The sequence below is a fragment of the Filicampus tigris genome, chromosome 3 (assembly GCF_054856515.1).
Source record: "Filicampus tigris isolate MCC_2025a chromosome 3, RoL_Ftig_1.0, whole genome shotgun sequence".
In the NCBI taxonomy this organism is placed as follows: Eukaryota; Metazoa; Chordata; class Actinopteri; order Syngnathiformes; family Syngnathidae; genus Filicampus; species Filicampus tigris.
This window is the reverse complement of record NC_141219.1, coordinates 25,673,266-25,698,486: the sequence shown is the minus strand read 5'-3', so window position 1 is coordinate 25,698,486 and position 25,221 is coordinate 25,673,266. Positions and strand designations below refer to the sequence as shown.

Below are 25,221 nucleotides of genomic sequence, written 5' to 3'. Positions count from 1 at the left end.
AGACCCGCGCGAAGACCCACTCCCTACTTCCCTCCACCCCTCCCTCACAATATACACAAAGACTGATATCCACAACCACACTTGCACTCAAACACACAAACAAAACACACAACTAACCTGATAAGCTAAGATTATAAAAAAAATAAAAATATATAATTAGAAGACACAGAGAAACCATATGAGGAAAGAGTACCCATTGTAGATTTTCGCTGAAGGCATCAAAACTATGAATGAACACATGGAGTTATGTACAAAAAAAGGTGAAATAACTGGGAACACGTTTTATATTCTCGTTTCTTCAAAATAGCCACCCTCATCTCTGATTACTGCTTTGCACGCTCTTGCCATTCTCTCAATTCATTCAGCTTCAAGAGGCAGCCACCTGAAATGGTTTTTCAATTGTTTTGAAGGAGTTCCCAGAAGTGTTTAGCACTTGTTAGCACCTTTGCCTTCACTCTGCGGTCCAGCTCACACCAAAGCAACTTCATTGGGTTCAAATTGGGTTCAAAACATGCTTTCAGATATTTTTTACCTTTTTTTTTTGTTCTGTAGATAACTCCACCTGTGTTCATTAATAGTTTTGATGCCTGCAATGAGAATCTACAATGTAAACAGTCTTGAAGCTAAAGAAAACGCATTGAATGAGAAGGTACGTCCAAACTTTTGGCCTGTACTGTATATATATATACGGTACATTACTGATTCATCCACAAGCAGTTGTGTAATTAATCCCCCCAAAATACTTAAATGGCTTATGAAACTCATTGTGCCCCCTACCCTTCCTTGTAGCAGAATTGATTTCTTTGGAAAGAAAGGCACAGGAGCTACTTCTGTACTCTGTATCCAGTATGTATACCATGACAGTGAATTCTAGTAAAATGCCTATAATCCTAAAATGCCTTCTCCTCAACATTCCTGGCTAAAGCTAGTGGCTTGAGAGACACGCGGGTCGGCTCCCCTGGTGCTTGGCCTCCTCCACAATATGCTGACCTATAGCAAGAGTTGCGCATCTGCAGGTCGTATATGATTCAGATTGCATATTCTATGAGTTGCACTAGACTCCAACAGCGGGCTGAATGGACCGAACACAAGCTTATGAACGCAGCAGGTGGAAAGAGAGGGGACACAGAGGGAGGAAACGCATGGACAGAAATAAGGAAAGACAGTGTGGAGTAATTTGACAGAGAGGCAAGGATGGAAGATGAGCCTGCTGGGCAGTCACCTTTGCCAGCTCCATGCTGAGTTCACAGGCAAAGTTACTAGATTAAGTCAAAACAACAATATTGATAAGTGCATTTCTGGCAAAGACAAAAACTGCAGACATTCTGTTTGTATTTTTAGCCCATCATTACTGCTGTGCCACTTAGACGGGGAAATATCACGGCCCACTTGCTCTTAGTTTCCTCATTTGCTCTCCATGGTGCAGACTGTGGTGCTTGAGCGGTGTCCGAGGTGAGCTGTGAATTTCCATACAAATAGCACAAGTATGTCGTTTGTGACTGCAGAGGGGCAGACAAGATATTATTTTCAAATAAGCACTTCATTTGTGTCATAAATCATGGCATTACCACAAATGAAAATATTGCAGAGACAACAGTGTCTGCAAGCAGGAAAATGGGTTGACAAGAATAACAATGAGAGAACACAGAGGGGGAGAAAACAATCTGCAGCACTTCTGCTTGAAAGGAAATATCATTACATTGTATTCATAGACTATTCACTAAATGATCTTAAGTGATTTATAATCAGTACTGGCTCTAAAACACACATTGAGTGTGAATGAGAGCATTTGAGTTATTGCAGGTTAACTGCAAGAGTCTCTTGTTTACACTCGAAGCCACGGGAGGGACCAGTATGATACCGAACACAACACAGCAGGTGCCTCATCTTCAAGTACTCCGCAGTGAACATTGCACAGCCATAGCTCGCTCATTATTAACTATCTGCCAGCATTAACGTGTGTGTGTGTGTGTGTGTGTGTGTGTGTGTGTTTGTATGTGTATATATATATATATATATATATATATATATATATATATATATATGTATATGTATATATATATGTATATATATGTATATATATGTATATATATATATATATGTACATATATATATATATATGTATATGTGTATATATATATGTATATATGTATATATATATATATATATATGTATATATATATATATATATATATATATATATGTATATATATATATGTATATGTATATATATGTATATATATATATATATATATATATATATATATATATATATATATATGTATATGTATATATATATATATATATATATATATATATATATATATATATATATATATATATATATATATAGTCAACCTTTTAAATGTAAGGGGCATGCCGGTACACCCATTTTTTTGTAATAAAAATGTGTGTGTGTGTGTGTGTGTATGTATGGGATCTGGATTTCCATGGCAAAGATAAAGGCACTACAATATCCTCTTTATAAGTAAGTGAATCATCTAAATTAAGATTGTGTAAGGCACAATTAAAGTTGCTGTAAGTAATTGGGTGTTTCCTCATTCAAACCCCAGCTGCTTCTTAAGTGCATGTACACCCACCACCATGGGCATGTAAATGAATATCTAAATGTAAGATTGAATGTACTGTATTGGACAAACACTGTAAAGCATGTTTAATGCAAGTAGAGAGTGGAGATAAAAAAAATGTGAGAAAAGAGAGTAGAGTGTGCGTTAATTTTGTTAAAAAATCTTTGCCTAAATCCACTGGCTCTACTTGGCTTAAAACATTCATGAGTGTTCATGATGCACAAGCGGGCGTAGAAAAAAAAATGATTTGGAGGGGTTAGAAGAGTGATTCAGTGGTTGGTTAGTTTTGCAAGTGGAAAGAATGCGGCACTTGTGAGCTCACTGTTTGCAGCGTTGAGTGTCTCTAATTGAAAGAAGTATAGAAGAGAAGTTTTCATCTATCAAGGCAGCAACCAAGTTACTAAAGGACTTACAACAGAGTAGAGTAGTTGCAAGAGAAAACGGAAGCGAGTAATTGCATGGCTTGTGGCCCTTGATATGATCTCTTCCTGACATGTGCACATCATCTATTTATACATTACACAGATCATGAGCATGAAACAGTTCTCTGGCTTTTTAACACTTCTCAGTCTCGCTGATAACAACTAGCGGATGATGATGTATAGAGAAGGAAACCAGGCAAGAGCATCATAGGCCTTTGCTCCCAATTGCAACTGTGTATTCGTATAATATGGACTTCAGTTAGTTCCTCAATCTAACACAAAGAACATAAAAGCAAGAACACAAAAAGTAAGGATATTTTAACTGGACCTCAACTCATGTTCTCCTCTATGTGTGCCCCCCCCCCCATCATGTCTCTCTCACTTAGGTTCAGTGTCTCTCAGTGTATTCCTGGTGTCTTTGGCATTCCTAGTATGTGCCCTTTGGCTGGTAGCTCTATGTGGTGTCTGCACATGGTGTCAGCGTAAACTGGTAAGTAACAGAATTTATTTCTCTCAATCAGTCAGCCGCGGTGTCGATCAATCAGTTATTTCAATCCAAAAACAGCATACATACAAATAATAAGGGGACTTTTATGCTTGTGAAAACATTTTTGAAATGTTAATAAAAATTGTTTAAACATCCATTCTATCTATTCACTCGTGTAATTTTTCGACATTCTGAATGATCGAAAGGGTGAATGATCGAAAGGCTGACTTGGAGTCAATCACAAGAAGGAGTCATGCCATGTCACGTATGACAAAAAAGCCCTTTCTGGGCCGTTTCAGAGCATTGTGACATTGGGTGCTGGCCTCTCCCAGAGCCATTTTCCAGATGCTGCATAATAATTGAATAGCCCTGGTATAATTATTACAAACAATACATTAAAGTTACAAAATATAAGGTGTGACGCAAAGTTCTTTGTCAAATACAACTTGGACCAAAAGTGCAGAAAAAAAGAAATTTGGAAGAAAAAAGCATTTGGTCTTACTTTATATTTAATATGTTAAGAAAGCCCTGCTTTATAAAATTACCCTCTGGTACCCTCACTTCACTTTTGATGTTTCTAAAAAAACATCTCAATGTCAAAATCGGTAAAGAATTGTATGAGTTATACAATATAATACAATACAATACAACTTTATTTATATATATCATAACAGCTACAGCTGTAACAAAGCACTTTATATTAACAAAATAGCAATAATACGATAACAAAGCCAGTGAAAGCTAAAATTAACACACCAATTATTATATACAGTAAATACCGGAAAACAGCAGAAAAGCGTCAGTCTCACGTCGGGTCAAAAGCCATATTCTTAGAAACGTGCCTTCAAATGAGCTTTAAAAATGGAGAGTGAGGGGGCTTGCCTAACCGTCAGCTAGTCTGCCAGTCCGTCGTCCCCATTTTAACTGCGCTTCCGTCATCGCTAAGTTACGGTTCGTCGCCGATATTTTAGGATCGTCAGTCACTCTGTCATTGTTATTCTAATAGCGCTTTTGTCATCGCTAAATAACAGTTCATCACTACTATTTTTGGACTGTCAGCGAGTCCTTCAGTCTAACAACGTTATTTTAACCATGCTTGCGCGCCTTGGCTCTGTTCCAGGTGGACTAGTTAGTAGCTTTCCATGCTCAAATTCGAATGATAATGCTAATGATAACTATTGGAAATTTGGGTGGTAGCAATAAATTGCTATTAGCTTGATAGTTCGCAGTTCCATACTGAGTTTGTTCATGTGACGGCGCCATAATCAAAGAAAGCTGAAAGTTCTTAAGTGTTGCTGTAAAGCAGGGGTGCCCAAGTTCGGTCCTCGTGAGCACCTATCCAGCCTGTTTTATATGTAACTCTGTTCCAACACACCTGATTCAAATCATCAGCTTATCAGCAAGCTTTGCACAAGCCTGATAACGATCCTGATCAATCGAATCGTATGTTGGAACAGGGTTACATATAAAACAAGCTGGAGGGGCTCACAAGAAGAGCACCCCAATGTTTTGGTTCCCCTAGACCAGGTTCCCCTAGACCAGTTACATAACAACAGCAACCACAAGTGCGTCGTCTATATCACAACCACCACTTATTTCAGAGCTCCCGCAATTGTCTGCATCCACCATGACTGTTCGAAAAAAATTCTGTCATCCTACAGGTCTCACGACACCGTCACATGTAAATTCTGATGCATTGCATTGGCTAAGAGACCAGGAAATTGGTTGAAAAAAAGAAAATGACACACGCTTTCCCGGCTGTAAAGTTAGAAAAACGCAACGGCGCTCCCGGCGTTAGTGGTACAAATGCAGTTATGCGCTCCCGGCCTAAATGGATTAATGAGTATAGGGAACGAGTGCCATAAATACAGCAATCTCTGCAGTGCGACTCTTTCTGTTGTTTGTTTGGCGACCAAATCCCACCTACGCTGGCAACAGACAACAGGATAGCATGTCCACAGTCTCTTCGCCGACTTATATAATAAGTCCGTGCATCCTCTGCATTTCCCCAACACATAAGCTTGTTTGCAAAGGCTGCAACTGCTGCCTGGTGAAGCGCATCAGTGAATTTAACTCGCGTGACAGTGAGAGACTGATAGAGGTTCTAGCAAGCTACTGTGTAACTAGCTGTATTCTGCATTGTTTCAGGAAAAAAAAATGCTTGAGGCCGGACTTTCCCATATGAACAGCTGCGTACAGCTGCAACCACCCGTGCAACACGGTGGTTAGCATGTGCAGTACATAATAATAGTGCTAAAACATGAATATTGGCGATATAAAGACAAACAGCAGTGTCTTGTGTGAGGGCCCGCGCCATTAATATGTGCGTAGTTGCTTGAGACACAAAGCGAGCAATGCCTCCCCGAGTTGCTCTTCACTTCACGTCCGTGTATTTGAACAGGAAATACACAAATTCATCTCTTCTGATGATTAAATCATTGACATTATTGAATTGAAAAAGACAATCAATGTGAAGTACGGACCAGAGAACTAACATGGAAAATAATTTCATTAATCATTATTCGTTTTTCACCTACTATTTACATAGACAAAGAGTTGCATGTGGATTATTGTTTTTCCTACATTGTTAAATAATTGTTGATGATGTTTTGAGAAATTATCAGCATAAGTGAAAACTGAATATGTAGTGGATGTTTTTTTTGTCTATGTTCCTTTCGATTGACTGGCGACCAATCCAGGTTGTACCCTACCTTTCTTTTGCCTGAAGTCAGCTGTGACAATCTGTAGCACACCTGCAAATCTAGTGATGCTAAGCAGTATTGAAGATAGATAGAATAACAATTTGAGGGAATTTATTATTTCAGAAGCGTGTATCAAACTGGTTGCCCTTCGTATTAATTAGTATCCTGGAAGTAGCTCTCAGTTTCAAAAAGCTTGGTAAATCCCAGCGTATGCCATCTTGCGCTACCCGTTTCTGTTCAGGTATTGATTCAAATTCCACTGACACATCTTTTTCTTTTATGTATTAGTTGGTGGGAAACTTTAAAAGTGCAGCATGACATCTGCAATATATAGAACTGAACGCAGAGAGCTTAAATGACAAACACATTTAACATTGTGTGGCCTGCAATATTGTAGTCTGTATCATTTGGCCATTGAAAGTGAACTGCACTCACGTGGGCAGTCACGCTTTTGTTTCCATGATTCTGTGACCTTGGACAGAATGTGTTCAGTGAGTGTTTACCTCATGTTTTTCATGCTGAGTACAAGGCACTGGAGCCAAAGAAAGGTTTGCATATTTGTTCCTGACAGCGAGCACAATCGAAAACTTTACCGCGCTCTGTAATCAGGACTTTGTGGATCACAAGCTTTGTGTGTAGTGGCTGCGTGCCGCATGCCTCCAGCACCATACTAATGATTCGTATGCTAATAAGAATCACTCGGAGCAATTGGCTCTGCTGCTTTAGCAAATGTAATTCTACCTATGCGATTCAATCCAGTAAAAATGTGCTTTTAAAGCCACAAAACCTCAAGATTACAATTGCTGCCATACAGGACATGACGTGAGATTGGAGTGTATTGCCCAAGATCTTGGTCATCTTTTTTTTCCATTATTACTATTTTTATCTTTATTACAAAAGAATGACCGACCTTAACAAGGGTTGGGTGAGAAACGGACAGTAAGAGAATATACTATAGACATTAATTGTACCGAAAGCAGTAAAACTCCAGTGTCACCATGCAGTATGTATCGTCACTTTTTATCAGCCTGAAGGCACAGTAGTGGTTTGTTGCTCTTAGATTTTTTTTTTCTTTAAACAATTAATCACTTCTTTGTACACTTGTGTGACAGGAATGTTGAAAAGCGCACATCTCCGATAATCGTCACACTTAATATCCATCCATCCATCCATTATCTGACCCGCTTATCCTGATGAGGGCCACGGGTGTGCCGGAGCGTCAATCCCAGCTGTCTTCGGGTAGTAGGCGGGGCACATCCTGAACTGGTTGCCAGCCAATTGCAGTCAGTTAATATCCATCCATCCATTCATTTTATATCCTATCACAATTGACTTTGGCGAGAGTTGGTGCACACCTTGGACTAGTCGCCACTTAGTCGCACGGCATATGCAAACAACCTTTCATAGTCACATTCACTACTGTGGGCAACTTGAGAGCCAAGATTCGATTCCATGCAAACCAGTACTCCTCCAGTCTGACCATTAGTGAAGAATATTTTATTAAATTATATGAACTGTCTTCATTTTCTTGATTTCTTCTATAGTTTGGCAACAGGTTGCTGCCACTGAGGAGTATTGTGAGAGCAGTCAACTCTTAGCTCTAAATTGGTCTTCACAGTGTGAGCACTTAGCGATAAATTGTTCACTTTGACTTTCTGTGGAAGGCAATTTACCTGTGCAGTGTAGTAATAATAGTTAGGGGGGGAAAAAACTTCTAAAATTGCTTGTGTGCCTATCTTAAGTCAACTGGGGTAGGCTTTCGCTTCCGTGAGATAATATGGATGGAAGCATCATGGTTCACTTTCAATAACGTCATCAGCAAGTGGACCGGATGTGCAATGAATGTCAATTTTGTCAAATCTGTATTGTAGCCATGGGGTTGGGTAACAAAACAGAGGCCTTTTCATATCAATTTTACATATCACATTTCTGAGCAGAATTTTAGGAAAACATGACTAAGGTCTCATAAAAACATGTAAAACTATTAACAAATTTCTCCTACCATTAAAATGTACTGTTTAGTGCATAAACAAATCAAAAGTACACAACATACCTAGAGGCCAAAGCCTGTGGGGTGACCTGAAGAGGGCCGTACACAAGTGATGGTGATTGGACCCATTTGGAGCACTTTTGCAAGAAAAAGCGGGCAAACATTGCAAAGGCAAGATGTACCATGCTGAGAGACCCTTACCAGAATGATTAACTGCTGTAATGAAATCAAAAATTGCGGCAGCAAGTTATGAGCTTGAAAGGCTGGTTACAAATGTATCGCAAAAGCTTGGCCCTGTGGCTGTGAACATTTTTACTCCCACTGTAAATATAGGCTAACATATCGTCGCTGTCCTGTGAAAAACACTTATGTCTATTTTTTTTCAATGTTCTTATTTTTACGTGAATGGTGTTCCGCGTTACAGACATCGCATTAATGTGACAATTTTTTTTTTTCCAAAATTGGGCATATGTGTTTTTCACAGAACAATGACAATATGCAACCTCTTATTCCTAAAATCAAGATCTACATTTTTTTTCTTATGAAACATGAATTATTTTCGTGGCTATTTTTCTAACCCAGAAGCAAGACGCCTGGTTCACTAAAACCCAGCCTCTCCCTGTGAGGCTGACACACCCCGTTCATGGCGTCATCCTAAAACTGGTTGCTACGCGCGGGGTCACCACCCACGATGAACCGTTGTTATCACTAGGCAGACAAGTGCCACTTTTCAATTAGTCCCAAACAGCCCCGCACCACACACCACCCCGCTTGGCCCAACACCATACCGCACGGCCACCGTTGCCATCACAGCAGGCACGCGGCGGGATGGGACCGCGCCTGATGGCGACACTGGCAGTGTGTTAGGTTCTGCTGTAACATTTCACATACCACCTCTCAGCCACGAAACTATGAATTGCAGTTGCACGATGTGGCCACGTCACAAAGTACAGCCCATCAAATGCATAGAAGGAGAAATTTTCACAGGTAGACGAGAACTCTATTTCCGGGTTTAAGTTAGCCAGACAAAACTGCCCGCCGTCAACACAATAAATACAGTGTATACAGTCCACATACTTTATTTTACATCAACATTGAACCGGGGGAACCATATTTACAATTTTATATGTACCATGGATGAAGTAATGCAACAGCGATTTTGGATAGGATGGGTGAATGGAGGAAAACGTCACTTTGGTGCTGTTTTTGGGCAGGAATTAGCATTTATCATGGCTAAAAGCTCAAAAGCTTATTTAGCATGAATGTCAACTGTCAGCTTCATTGTAAACTCACTGCTTATCTGTGCTTATCCTTACGTTATCTTTGTCAGTGTTTCTCTTATCATTTGTCGTCTACTTTTATTCCGTCTTGTTTGCATTTGTCCAATTATCATTTTCTCATGTTTATGTCCTTATCAAAGTGTCACATTTCATTGTGTCGTCTAGTGCAGGGGTGCTCAAGTCCGGTCCTCAAGAGCCCCTATCCATGGCCGGAGTTGTTGTACCATAATGCCAGTCGTCCATTGCCACAGTTTGCAGAGTCCGGTAGCCAAGAAAACAACAGAGAGATGAGGGTCACACTACAGGGATGGCTGTATTTATGGCATTTGTTCCCTGTGCTCATAAAACTTAACTCAAGATGCTTCTTGTTCTGAATTGCTCCTACACACGCACAGTTAATTGAAAATCAGAAAGTGGTGATAAACCTACCAGTGGAGCAGAAATGTAGATCATTTTGCATCACTTCTGAATCCTCTTAGCTGCCCTAGCTCCCCCGCACCTCTAAAGCCAACAGATACCAGTATGTCAGGGGTGGGCAATTATTTTTCCCCGGGGGCCAAATGAGAAGCAGGAAATATTGTGGAAGGCTGGAAATCTACTCGGGTTATCGATTTTATTTCTTTGTTGAAATAATTAAATTACGTTGTTCACAAAAGCTAAAATGTGTTTTATATAAGAAGGGAGTGCGGTTGTTTTACAAAAAAAATATTTATTCAGTGAAATTATGAAAAGCAATGGTAATTGTGCAACATTTGTAACTCTTTTTCACAATGTCTTTGTATGTCAGTAATAATATAACACACAACATTTTGTCCCAACTGCTTATCAATGCAGAGAAAATGAAAGTAAGCATGTTTCAGTGTTTTTATTTTGTTTTTTCTTGTTCAGTGAGACAAATCTAGCCTCTGTTGAGCTTCAACAAGTGCATCAAAGTCAGGTTGAATGTTTGAGGTGGAGATGTGAAGCACACGTGACAGATGGTCATCAGTAAGAGAGGATCTGTAACTGGATTTGGTAATCTTCAATACCGAGAACGTTTCCTCACATCTAAAAGGTAGATCCAAAAAGAACCAGCATCTTCTGAGCATGTTTCCTCATGTTTGGAAAATTCTCCTCCTTAAGAGATGAATAGAACTCCGGCAGTGATGCTGACTTAAAGTGTTCTGCCAGTACTGTATCTGACTGCAAGTCTACGAGCTCTAGCTGAACATCAATGGGTGCATTATTCAAATCGGGGAGAGGGAGGAGGGAGATGAAATCAGGTGCATTTCATCCTCATTGTTTTTAATATCTTCAAATTGTCTTGAAAACTCACTGTGCAGGTCTCCTAACACAGACGAGTACCTGCAGAGGTGTCGAGCTGATGGTTTGACTTCTTTCAGGGTTTGCATGTGAGTGATAATGTTGTTCTCTAGTTGATTCAAAATAAACTGCAACTTTCTCATGAATGCCTTGACCAGGTTATGTGTTTCATGAACAAAAAGGCCCTTACCTTGCAGTTCAGTATTCAGTTCATTCATCAGATCTGTCACAAACAAACAATAGGACTAGGACAATGACTGGACTTTGACAAGACAACGTAGAACAGACGAACCAACAAGGGCTGGAAAAAAAGCTTGCAACTAAATACAGACAAGCTAACGATACAACGAGGAACACCTGGACAAGACACAGAGGGTAGGAGGAAGCTGGTTGGTTAACACAAGGGACTGGGATGACAAGCACAGGCGGACTCAACTTAGCGAGAGACAAAAGGGACACAAGGAAAAGCATGAAACTAAACTCAAAAACAAAACTCAAAACACAGACCATAATATTTGCGCTGTGGAGCCCACCAAGCACTCTTTAACAAAGTCCCCCTACGAAAATGGCTTACAATTCTAAGCGATTTTGTGGGATACCACAAAGCTCACTCTGGTCGCTGCTTCCCAGGCTGCGTATAGCTTGGCAAAATAGCCGTGTTGTTTTTCGAGCTTCGTTAGCAAATCTTCGGATATCTGCGCTCTCCCAATCTCAGTCAAATGACTATTTTTTTCCGCATGCTTGGTCTCGTAGTGACCACTCACGTTATACTCCTTAAACATGCGGAGACCCACTCACCACGAACTAAACACATGGTGTTACCCTTGACTTCAGTAAATAAATAATCCGCTTTTCGTTTTTTGGCATGGGCAAACATTTTGAAGGGTTACCATTTCAATGACATGTTACTAATCACATGGACTCGGACATAGTACCTGTACGTAAATGATGCACGCACATTATAAACAAGTTTCAAAGTAAAAGCACTGCAGTGTTAGTCCACGCACTTTGAGGAATTTAGGAAATAGGTTTTATTTTCTTAATTCCTAGCAACTTTTCATGGGCCAGTAAGAGCCGGGCCGCGCCCCAAAACGCATTATGCAAAATTTTAAAAGTACTGTAGCTTTTATTTTCTTAATTCCCAGCAACTCTTCGTGGGCCAGTAAGGGCCGTATTTGGCCTGTACGCCATAAAATGCCTGGTATGCAGTATGTTCACCCTTGTTTTGTCGCTGGGATCTGATTCCTTTTTTCTTGCATCTGTTTGCTAGTTGTATGCCCAGATGTTGTCAAACTTGGAATAGGCTTTTTTTTTCCCCCAGAGGTGGATATTCCAAAACAGTTTCAGCAAAGGTCCTGAAGCCCAAGGTAACAGACCATCGCAAGGCCCCAAGGGTGTGCCCACCATGAATGTGTGTGACATTTGATTGACACCTCAGAAATTCCACCTTCTGTCTCTGATTGGTTGTGTGCGATGGGTTCTTAAAAATCTAATTAGAGGCACAAGATGGGTCCGCGGATGGCTGATTTTTTTCTCAAATCATATTTATCATGTACTACTGCTAGTTTATAAAGACAGTTTGCACCATTAGGACAAAAATGAGAGAAAATAAGGTTTGTATGATGGGTGTTTAAGAGGGACTCTTCAACACAAATGCACATACACTTGCAGTTATGGTCATTTTTTTCCCAAATCAAACCATCTGTAAGCCATGTATTTTTAAGAACAGAGTCGTAAAATTACTTTGAAATGAGATTAAACTGTTTTGATTAGTTTGAGTTATATAGGCTTATATGTTTAAGTAGTTTCAGTTTATAGGCTGGTGTTTAGGATGCTTCAAGTACAGTACTTGAGTTATTTTAATTATGTACTTATTTAATGCAATTCGCAGCAAGGCCCAATATCCAACCGCTCGCGGCCATGCCATCCCCAAATATATTTTGTGCATGGCTTCTTATAGTCTAACAGTATTTCACTAGTTAACATAATTGCTTTAATTAAACGGTATTCAAGAATATTATATCCATCTTATGAGAATAAATGATAATACAATTTGTGACTTGGTTCCTGCCCGAAATTTTATGTCAAATTCTGTCTGCAGTTGAGCTGCTGGCACAGAGAATTTACTCCATGTCATATTTCTAAACGCAAGGCTAACGCTGTTATCGCTAACAGTCAGTTGTGTGACAACCATGATGGCAGCAGGGCCCTTATGAGAATACTTCAGAGGGATGCATGGCCTCAGTCAATCTGCAAATCAAGGCTGCTGCATCTTTGATTTTCTATTGCAATGTTATTTGGATTTTGATTTAATCCACTTGTGTTATCCGATTAGATCACCTTTATCCCATATATGTTTGTTTTTGCCCAACCTCCCATTTGCCATGTCCTCAATATTGAACATTCTCCACTTTCCTCAGCCTTTTCTGACAATTTTTATGATTGTTTAATGACAGACGAGCTGCACTGAATTGTACAACCCTGACTTTCAACCCTGAATTGAAATGTTCCATTCTCTGTTGGAAATCTGTGGAGATGTGCCAGAGTGTATAGTACCGGTAAACAGATGCAACTGCAATGGATGCTTGAATAGAAACTTGTAGGGAGTCTGAAGGCATTATATTCTAATACATGATGTTGCTGACCATTGAGAGCAACAGCTATTGATGCACAAGGATTGCACATTGCATTGTATATAAATTGATTTTTACTTCACATAATCTTGTATTTGTGTAAATATTCAGAGACCTACGGTATATCGTCGCTGTCATGTGAAAAACACTTTTCTCCATTTTCTTATTTTTACATGAATCAGGTTTCCGCGTTACAGACATCACAATAAAGTGAAAATTTAAAGTTTCCAAAATTGGAGATAAGTGCTTTTCACAGGACAGCGACGATATGGGGAAATGTCAAAATCCATGCATAAAACAATAAAGTTCACAATATAGAATTCATCAGAAAGTGACATTCAGTGATACACATCTTAAATTATGCATCAATGCAGATTGCAGATGTGAAGATAGTCTGTGCAGGAGCGTTACTACAGCACCTACTTGGACTCAAATGAGAAAATACAATGGGAAAACCAGAGCTGGCAATTTCACTACAAATTACTCTGTCTGTTATTCGTCATCCGTCTGCAGCATGGGTACCCTTTTCCTGGGGGGGAAAAAAAAAAAAAAAAAAAAGTAAGAGTACCTGCCTACAGTCTGGTCTGATTTTAAACAGGCTCCCATTAGCGTTTCTAAAAAACATAATAGTAATCAACCCCTCACCCCCTTCCCCACCATGCGCCTTTTGTGTGCACCGTGTACCACAATCTGGAAATGTAGTTGTCTGTCTTCGACAAGCGCTCCGCTTGTCTGACTGGAATCCGGAAATGTTGTCATGTGCCTTCGATTAGCCGCTTGTCTGACTGGGAGCCCTTCACCCCGACATGCTGCTTATATAGAGCTCTCACCTGCACTGCTTTTCATGATCAGCCATCCAATCAGTGCGCTGATGGGAGGGCTCCCACACACAGTGCGCACTGATTGGATGACCGATTCTCAAACGAGGGCCACCAATCATGAACAAGCAGCGTAGGTGAGAGCTCACCAGGTATATAAGCAGCATGTCAGGGATGAAAGCTCCCAGTCAGACAAGCGGCTAATCGAAGGCACATAAGATTTCCAGATTCCAGTCGGACAAGCGGAGCTCTCATTGAATTTGAACAGAAAGTGACTCACTGCCAATATTTGAACAGAAAGAGTGACTCACCGCATCATGGAAGCCTGTTCACAGCCTGGTCCATCACTGAAAATTTGTCCCCCAAGCAAGTACAATTCACGACTGTTATTCGCCACGCACGTGAAAAATAGACTAAAGCCAGACGACAGGCGAAAGACAGATTAAATACATGGGCATCCGACTATGCTTATTTTAAATGTTTTCCTGTCATTCGTCAACCGTCAGCAAAACGGGCATCCAGGGGAGTGCTATTGAAGTTTTGCAGTCGGACTCGCTGACAAAGCCCGTTTAAAATCAGAGGCATGCCGGTGCTGTCTGCACGACTCCCCGAACTTAGCCCTCACTCTTCTGCCTCACTCTTATAGGCTACCACACCCCAATCACCTACAGCTGCGAGCGCTCACACCCCGGTAGTACACACAGGTGTAGTCCATCCCAATCATTTACTGCCGTCTCCATGGCGACCACCCCCCAAAAGTCCACTACAATATTATTAGAGAAACGTTTAATATTACAACACGAAACATGTAAGTCAAGAATTCTCATTTAAATGCAAAGCACTGCAAAATCCAATTAGGTCCATGTGGGTGTTATTTTGATGCAGTTGGGTTTAAATACAGATCCAATTCAACTTGGTGCTCTGAGAGATGAACTCCTGTTGTCTACGATGATTTCACACTTAGATTTTAGTGTCTGTGGAGAAACATTAATTAATTAAGGTCGGCAGGTTGCATGACGTGTATACGTTAACAGAGCAGGTCTGATGAGCTTGATGCATCCTCCCACTACAAACCACAGCCTACAGCACGGGAAACTTGTCTTAAACAGTACATTAGATGTTCTTACTTAGGAACAATAAATAAATTAATTGTGATTAATTTAAAAGTTTTTTTCACGTTTTTGTACTCTCTGTGTCTGTGTTGGACAGTATAGGTCAAGCAATTTAGAGTTATGCCTCATCATCTAAACCAGGGGTATCAAACTAATCTTTGTCGTGGGCCACATTGTAGTTACGGGTTGCTTCGGAGAGCCGTTTTGACTGTGAACCCAAATAAATGCAGGATTGCCTCATGTTACATAAACACAACAAATTGATGATGAACAACTCATTTTGAAATCAGAGGCCTGTAAAAAGTGTTTTCTTAATATTATTATATTTATTTTCAAAGTCTGGTTGGTAACAAAATTCTTGCAATATCTCAATGTCTTTATAATGGTAATCAATTTGGAATTTTGGTATTTTAGCAAGAAACATTTAGTAGATACGCATAATTTGCTTTGGCGTGCCACATAGAATGGTGTGGCGGGTTTGATGTAGCACCTGGCCTGGCCGGGCCTTGAGTTTGACACCGGTGATCTAAACAGACTTTGTACAGTTTCTACATACAATATTTACAATATAGTTTTGATTTTATTAAAAAATGTCCTATTTGATGGCGTGTGCTTTGACCTTGCTGAGTTCAAAATGAGAAAAACATTATGTAAGAGTAACTTACATAACGTTTTAGTTTAACTCAGCTAAAAAGAGCATTGCATTTACCACCCTCAAAATTGACTTTATAGTTTCATAAAATGCCAGGTCAATAGCTTTAACTACTACCACTGAATCCATAACCATTAAGTGGAGAAAGAGTGTAGCATAAGTATGCATCATACTGTATTAGAGTAAAAATATACTGTATGCATTGAGAATCCTCACAAACTCTACAAGCTACAACCTCCCCCCGAAATATCTATGGAATTAAATCTTTTCAACATCAATAATAGTCTGCTTTGCTGTGTGATAAACCTGCCTTAAGGAAACTTGTACAATAGTTTTTCAACTGCAAAGCGTCACCAGGCACATGACTGACTTAGCCAAATCAATCAATCAATCCATTCGTGCGAGGTTCTGCCAGGAACTTTCCAGGACACAGGTCACAAAATATATACTTCAAATCCAAAGTCTAAATCTACAAGTCTTCATTTTATCTCATTGTATCCCCTTGGAATCTAAAGTACTTTCCCAGCCGCCTTGTCTCCCACATCTTCAAACACTCCTGGAAGAGTTTGACCGGGATTCTACACAGCTCCGTTGTCATGGCCGTCTTGATGTTGTCCATGTACCTTGGCATTCAAAATGGGTTCACCTTGATAAGCTTAGGAGGGATGACAACAAAAAAACAAGTGTAGCCAGGACAGTTGAGAAAGGAGGTTGCTCAGGGCATTGTGAGCAGGCGTGTCATCATGCTAAAGCAGCCACAAGTAGGCCTACCACATCTCTTGCCTCTTCTCGTGCACTGAACGAAGCACACCTGGTACATTTGGACAAAGAGCAACATATTGTTTTTAAATTTTCTAAATGACAAGCTCATGATCGTTGTGGTCGATATATTGTCATTTTAGAGCTCGGGTAGGGAACTCTGGTTCCTGCCTGTTTTGGATCTCTCCCTACTCCAACACACCTGACTCAAATGATCAGGATCGTTTCAGACTTCTACCCAGCATGCTGATGAGCTGAGTGGAGATCCAAAACTAAACGATTGAACGGAAAGTAAGGACGGAAGCACTTTAAAAGGACGATGACGGATGGGTCGGGGGACGATCATTCTTATGAATAAGGATGGAGGGACAAGGATTGAAGGGTATTCAGGTCGCGGACGGAGGATTCATTTATTCATCCACCCATCTACTGAAGTTTTAAAATATTAAAATGTTCACAAGTAGCCATTCTGTTCCACACACTTCCTGTTCCTGTGCTGCAGCTGTAATGTGTGTTTGTGAGGGGAGAAAGGGATGGGGTGAGTCTTGCACTTGAATGGGCTGTCACTTGTATAGTGCTTTTCTACCTTTGCTACTCAAAGCGCTTCACACTGGGGGTTCAGTATCTTGCTCAGGGATATTTCGACATGGTTGGGGATTGAACCCACAACCTCCGGGTTGAGAAATGACCACTCTACCACTGAACCATGCCGCTCAGATTACTTGCATGTTTGGTTAGAATTAGTACACGTTGAAACGTATTTGCAAACGGAACAAACTTCTTGCTTTGACATCACAAAAGCCTAAGCACTGTTTCGAGCTAATTATGAAGTAGGTCTGGTCAACCCATCCATCCATCCATTATCCAATACCGCTTATCCTCACAAGGGTCGCGGGCGTGCTGGAGCCTATCCCAGCTGTCTTCGGGCAGTAGGCGGGGGACACCCTGAATTGGTTGCCAGCCAATCGCAGTGCACACAAAGACAAACAAATAACCGCACTCACAATGACACCTAGGGGCAATTTAGAGTGTCCAATCAACCTACCAGACATGTTTTTGGAATGTGGGAGGAAACCGGAGTACCCGGAGAAAACCCACGCAGGCACGGGGAGAACATTCAAACTCCACACAGGGAGGCCGGGGCCGGGATCGAACCCATGACCTCTGACCTGTGAGGCGGACGTGCTAACCAGTCAACCACCGTGCCGCCCGTCTGGTCAACCCGCTAGGAGAAAAAATATCAATTAATAAAACATGTATTTTCCTTTAGCGTTTAGTCTTCAGGTCTGGACTATCATCAAATTTGTGAAAATTTGAGAAGATAGCATCACCTGGGTTCAAGTTCCAGCAGCTTTAATGCATCTGACATTTAAGTGACACTAAAGTTTTGTTAGACTCCGTAGACAGGCAGCCATTAGCCCTCCTCACCTAACAGGCTAAAGCCACTGCAGCTGTTAGGGCTCAATTATCATTCTTATGCTGATAAAGCCAAGGGTAGCGGTATGAAATTATCTGCCAAACCGGCCTAAGATAATTTCATTCCGCTAACCTTGGCTGTATCATTGTGGAGGTGATAATGGCTTTTCCTCATAGGAGCAAACATTTAATGTCAATAAAATCCTAAATATTGTGCCGATCACTTTTATATTTTCACAGGTTGAAGCGGATATGACTAGAGCTATGCATATGAATTTTAGTGATTGTTGGTCACCGTTTCCAGACACTAGATGACAACGTAACAAAACAAGCCAGGAAACAATATTACAATGCTTGCCTCCTTCCCTCAATGATGTTGACAGGCTGAGATGAAAAAAAAAAGCAGACCATGCACATGAAAAATAGACATCATTAAGATATGCTGAAAGTTACAATAAAAACACATTAAATCACTTAACTGAGTTTTTCCCGAGGGTGAATTTTAGTGCTGACATAATTTTATACAGAGACCTATTATATATTTGCCAATGTTCAATCCAATCAAGTGTCCCTTTAAAAGGGAAGTCAACCCAAACATATTTTTTTCAAGAATATGTTCTATGCAAGCCCACTAGTTGAAACAAGACATTCTGATAAATATTGCGTTTGTGGAATAATGGTTAATACACCAGTTTTTAGCCCTCACTGGGGGTGGCCATTTTGCCACTTTGGCATTTTCTTTTGTTACAATATCAATAAAAAAAATACCACTGTGTTTTCTAAAAATGGTGTAGTTTTTTTTTCGTCTTCTTGTTTTCCAAAAACATTTAAATATGATTTAGGCAATTATGCTATGTGGCCTTCGATAATCTATTGATTTTTTATTTATTTTGAACATATTTGGTATTAGCAGAGCTGGGCACTTCACCCGTTTTTGCCGGTCAGTCCCCCGCCTCCGGCTGTGACCTCGGTACCCTTCCAGAATCGACCCTCCAACCTTATTCATAAAAATTGTCGGCCCCCGACCCCGTTCTGCCTCCCGACACACCTCCGCCCCGCAAAAAAAGCGTCCGTGCATGATGCCGCGGGAGAGATAGTTGTATGTGTGTAAGGAGACGAAGTGAGCGAGTCGAGAGCTGTAATGTAACTGCTTGCTTTATTTAACAGCGGTCATTATTTATATTTCGATGCTGCGTATGTGAAATAGGTTAGTGTTAAGACCTCTGAATTAATGGACACATTTATGTAGCTGTTGGGCAATAATTTGCTATATCCTAAACGTGATCAATGGTTTCATTAAATCTCATACGTTTACACTTAATTTATTTGCTTTTTTTTTTTTTATGGCTCTGTGAATGTCCGTGATGTCGGTGCATAGGTTACAAATACCAGCTGATTGTCATCTGTCATTTTACCTGAACCGTCATTCAGGAGGAGCACACAGCCCTTTGGTATGTAGCGATCTCGTTAGCAGCGTATTGAGCCAATAGCACTATGCATTATGGGTGATGTAGTTGTCCAGGAGTACGCACAAACACCTCTTTATTCTGTGATGGAGCATGAGAAAGCATGTCACATTCACACAGGTAACAGAGTAATCTCCCCCCCGAACAGAAGCTGTCTCTGTTTTGCTGGGAAAGCGCAGCTACATTACACAAGTGCCGCTGTGTGTCTCATGAATAAAAGCACCCCTTGCTACAACAGACAATGCAGAACCAACAATCATATTTCCAAAATGGTCAATGTAGTTTAGTGATGAGCATGACAGTTCTTTTCAGTGAACTGAATCATTAGAATTAGTTCATCAAAAAGAACCGTTCAAAAGATTCGTTCAATGAATCGTTCGCCCCCCTCCGTCCCCACACATACACATACAGCCCACCCACACACGAACACGCCACCTCTCCTCCGGCACGGACAGAGTGAGTTTAAAAAAAAACAAACAAAAAAAAAAACTATATATATATATATATATATATATATATATATATATATATATATATATATATATATATATATATATATAGTGCTCACCTTGATGTTGCAGTAATTGTAATTTGTGTGTTTGTATTATTATCATTATTACTATCAAAAACGTTGCAGCTATAATGTATGAACGAGAATGGCAGTACAGCACGCTCACTCACTGAATCGTTGGTGAGCGGGAAATGGCAGCACGTTCGCTCACTGACTCATTCGTGAACGGGTAGTTACTTTACTAATTCCTTCGTGAACGCCAATAGTGTGGCAGTATGTTCATAAAATCCCTTCTCCATCTGATGCCAGCTGCGGATTGGTTGTTTACAAAGATTGGCGACATGAGCATGGTTGAGCTCAAATGAACGGAGAAACGAATTAATCACTATGTTCTGTACCTGTTCTTTGCTTAAATAAAGGTATATAAAAAAAGAACGAAATACTTGAGGAAGTGATCCATTCACTCACGTTCACTGAAAAGATTCATTCTTTTTTAACGACTCGTTCGAGAACGACCCAACACTAACGTAGATTACCGATAATAATGCACAGAAATAACCCTTGAATTGTTTAAACAGAATATGTCGATTTTTGAGACTGTTCACAAAATTAAAATAGCAAAATATAAAACAAAATATTTACTGGGCTACATAAGACATGACCAGCTACAAGCTACAAGCGAGACGAGAAAAAAAGAAAGCAGGCTTGGAGAACAATGAACGAGGATCTTATTATAACTGCACTGTAAAAAATGTTTGTGAAATTAACATTAATATGCTGCAAAATCATGACATCAGAAATCTGTAATATGACAATGAATCGGTGTGTATTTTAAGGCAACCTATTGTAAAAAAAACAGAACAATTACTACCGGTAATTGTTAATTTTACAGTTAATATATGTGGAAAGGATCATATTTCCTTGTAGAATTGATATATAACTGGATTTTAAACATTGGACATTTGTTTTACTTGAACAATGCAATACAGTTAATACAATATTGCTTGGTTTAAAAGAACTGAAATGTATTGTATACCATTATCTCATGCACTGATTTGCATTTCCTGGCTGACAGCCAATCAGAGTGATTGTCAATGACACCACTTTGTAGACTGATGCTGGTGTCTTATTCAATCAGTTCATATCTAAAAAGCACCATGACACAAAATACACGAATTTGCCACGATTCTAAACACTACTTTTAAATTTAGATTTGTTCTCACTTCCACCATGAATGTGCTGAGCAAAATTCTGGACACGTATGCATTTTACTTTATGAAACCATGAGTGAGGACCGAACGCACAACAAACAATGACCTCGCTGCCATGTTAACATATGCATATCGCTGAGTAGGTTGACATGAACTTTGGTCGCCTGGCGACCACGTCACACGCATGCGGGCCGATTAATGGGCCGGACTAAAATCCACCTCCGCCCTTGGTTAGACCGCCCTTTTTTTAAAATGTGTCACCCCCTGCCCTCTGCCCCAAAAATGGGTGTCCGGAGGGCCGGACCGTTCCGCCCCTGGGACGGACTGCCCAGCTCTGGGTATTAGAGTAGTCCAAAAGTAATTAAATCATTTTCACTTTTTAAATCACTATCACTTTAATATTAAGGTACTTGGATTACTTTACTAACTAAATTTTTTTAATGGGTAACTCAGAATACATTTCTGAAGTAACCCTCCGAACCTGTTTTATTTTGGTCTATGTATGTTGTTATGAACCCCAATTGAGCGGGGTAATATTTTACTGAAGAATAATTGCTTTTACATTCAAGACGTTCAATGAAAAAGCTTTAAATTGTATTTATTCTGTGTAAATGACCCTTTTAAAATGTATTTATTCTGTGTAGATCACCCTGGGAATGTTTTCACCTAATAAAACGATTCAATGCAAACAAGTGGCCCTTTGACAATACAGTGACTGCACATTTAGTATATCATTCGAAGTATCCGCCATCACTCTCTACCTTGTCTGTGCACAGGGGAAGAGGAATAAGCCCGGGGTGGAAGCTGCCAATTCTCCAGAGTCTGTGAGAGGTCGAGGGGAAAATAAAGCCATCAAGTAGGTGACAGGAAATTTGTAGATGGGGGACACATGGAAATGATTTATGGTGCTTTGTGTAACAGAGTTTCGGAGTAAAAAGCTCATCTTTTAGCATACTAGCTGGTACAGCAAGCCTGTATTTTTTTTCACATGCATACAAGAATTATAGAATTTTTTAAAAATAATTTTTTGAATAATTTATGTCTTGTAGTAATATGTATGTATATATGTTTACATATGCAGAAAAAAACACCAACAACAACTTTGTCCTCAGTTTTAAAATGGGATTTTGTTGGTTTAGACTTTATCACCTTTTGCCTTGCCAGCCTTCTCCCCTTACGATGCTCTCGTGTTGTATGTCTTGCGTTGTTTGACTGTCTTTTAACATTCTCTCTGACTGCAGTGATCTTGACAGAGACTTTTGGAATAACAATGACAGCAGCAATGTGCAACAGAGGTGGAGCTCCTACCCACCGAAGGAGTTTCTCTTAAACATGTCTCCCTACGCTCCCTATGGAGACCCTCGCCTCACGCCCAAGTGAGTCTCAGTCGGTGCACTTGAGGTACAATATGTCCATCATGGTGGAGCTGGATGGAAAGGGAGCATGTAAACACCTATGACTAGATGTTGCCAGTCAATTGGGGCTTACCACCAATGTACTCGGAATCCATGGCTTTTCATGAAATAGCATATATGAAACGATCACATTTGACTGCCTAAAAAATGGGACACAACATCTGAACTTGTATTCATGCTGGTGCACATTCTGTATGTTAGCACAAGTCTGCCTTCATCCCTGGTAATCCTCATGTTTTCCATTCATGCATGTCCACAGTGTGGTGGCGTTTAGTATGCACTGCCGGCCATGCAGCTCCTGATAAGGTTGTGCACTGCCTTTCCTCAATATTGCTTTGAATTTCAGGACCCCACGTGTGTCGGTAGGAATTACAACCTCTGTGCAAGTTATGCCTGAAGACTGTGCTTTATTTTCAGGTGACAGTCAATCAAGAAACAAGGGTGTACACTACATTATCTAAAGGGAATATTGATGTCCAAATTCCATTGTTTGAGAGTGGTCATCAAGTCTAGAAATGCACCTTTGCATACAAGGTGGTAAATTTGATTGCCCCATTCCTTGTCGCTCCGCTTGTCTCAATAGACTTGCATTACCTTACACCTGCAGCCGGTGAAGCGTTACCATGAATAAACCCCAATATTTTTTAGCAATTCCGACATCGGTATTACTCTGCATTCAATCATTGTTTTTAAATGTATATGTCAGTGTATGCCAGGGGTTGGGTTAACTGTTATTTACTTCTTAATGAACCTTTCAACGCGTGATTTTGTAAATACGATAAAACACTCTTAGCTTTGATGAACACATGTATGGTAGAGTGCTTGTACATTTTAGACAACCAAAGTAAGGGTTATGCCACAGCTGGCTCAAATTAACAGCATTGGTAATTGTGTTTTTTTTAGATTGTAATAGTTAATAGTTATCACACTGGAGTATTAACTTCCTGAACGGAAAAACATAGTTTCAGTTGCTGAAAATTATGCTACATTAATTCCTGACTTGGCGGCACGGTGGTCGACTGGTTAGCACGTCCGCCTCACAGTTCAGAGGTCGTGGGTTCGATCCCGGCTCCGGCCTCCCTGTGTGGAGTTTGCATGTTCTCCCCGTGCCTGCGTGGGTTTTCTCCGGGCACTCCGGTTTCCTCCCACATTCCAAAAACATGCATGGTAAGTTGATTGGATACTCTAAATTGCCCCTAGGTGTGATTGTGAGTGCGGATGTTTGTCTCTGTGTGCCCTGCGATTGGCTGGCAACCAGTTCAGGGTGTCCCCCGCCTACTGCCCAAAGACAGCTGGGATAGGCTCCAGCACGCCCCGCGACCCTTGTGAGGAGAAGCGGTACAGATAATGGATAATTCCTGACTTCTCAGAGAAGTCCAATGATCTGAATTTGTCATTCCTGTTTATAATGGTAAAACTTAAAGCACTTGAAGGTGCAGCAGCAGCAGTGATATTGAAAGAAATCGTGAAAAAAATAACCACCAATGATTGCTAAGTACTGCAGCAACATGGTAATCTACAACATGGCAGACGTACTGTGGATATAAGTGGGGTTTTTTTCCTACTTTTTTTTTTTTTTTTATTCCTGTGCAATTCTCAATGAGTAGATGGTGTATTGATACAATTATCTTGATATTTGCATTTTAGAATATTGATGCAGGGACACAGTTGTGTGTGTGTGTCGATCATCGAACTGCGGCCTAGGGTGTCCTGGTGCCAAGTGCACATATGGACACCCTTAAGCTTGAACATGGTGTTCGTTATGGACAATCCGTGGCGAGCACAGAAGTCCAATAACAGAACACCACTCGGGTTCAGATCGGGGGGGTCGTTCCTCCCAATCACGCCCTTCCAGGTCTCACTGTCGTTTCCCATGTGAGCATTGAAGTCCCCCAGCAGAACGAAGGAGTCCCCCAGGGAGGGCCACTGTATATATATATGTATATATATATATATATATATATATATATATATATATATATATATATATATATATATATATATACATGTATATACATATATATATATATATATACTTATATATATATATATATATATATATATATATATATACATATATATACATGTATACTGTGTCTATATATATATGTATATATACACAAATATAATTGCTTGGTATATATATATATATATATATATATATATATACATGTATATACATATATATATATATATATACATATATATACATGTATACTGTGTCTATATATATATGTATATATACACAAATATAATAGCTTGGTATATATATATATATATATATATATATATATATATATATATATATATATATATATATATATATATATATATATATATATATATATGCCTGATTTCCAGTGATAAAAATGATTCAAATTATGTTCACCACAGGTGTTTTAGTCCCTCTGAAACACTTCAAATTGCCTTGATGAATTGTCAACTTTGAAAAGATAC

The 25,221-nt window shown here is 39.9% G+C and overlaps 1 protein-coding gene across 2 annotated transcripts in view; it reads left to right on the top strand.

Moving 5' to 3' along the window:
* The window catches only part of syt7b (synaptotagmin VIIb), a 141,681-nt gene that overhangs the window by 47,652 nt on the left and 68,808 nt on the right, over window positions 1–25,221 (top strand). For both annotated transcript variants that reach the window (XM_086026577.1, XM_086026576.1), the window contains exons 2-4: window positions 3,397–3,500; window positions 22,126–22,205; window positions 22,591–22,725. In XM_086026577.1, the coding sequence (XP_085882703.1) occupies window positions 3,397–3,500; window positions 22,126–22,205; window positions 22,591–22,725 (319 nt within the window). The remainder of the gene's footprint in view (window positions 1–3,396; window positions 3,501–22,125; window positions 22,206–22,590; window positions 22,726–25,221) is intronic.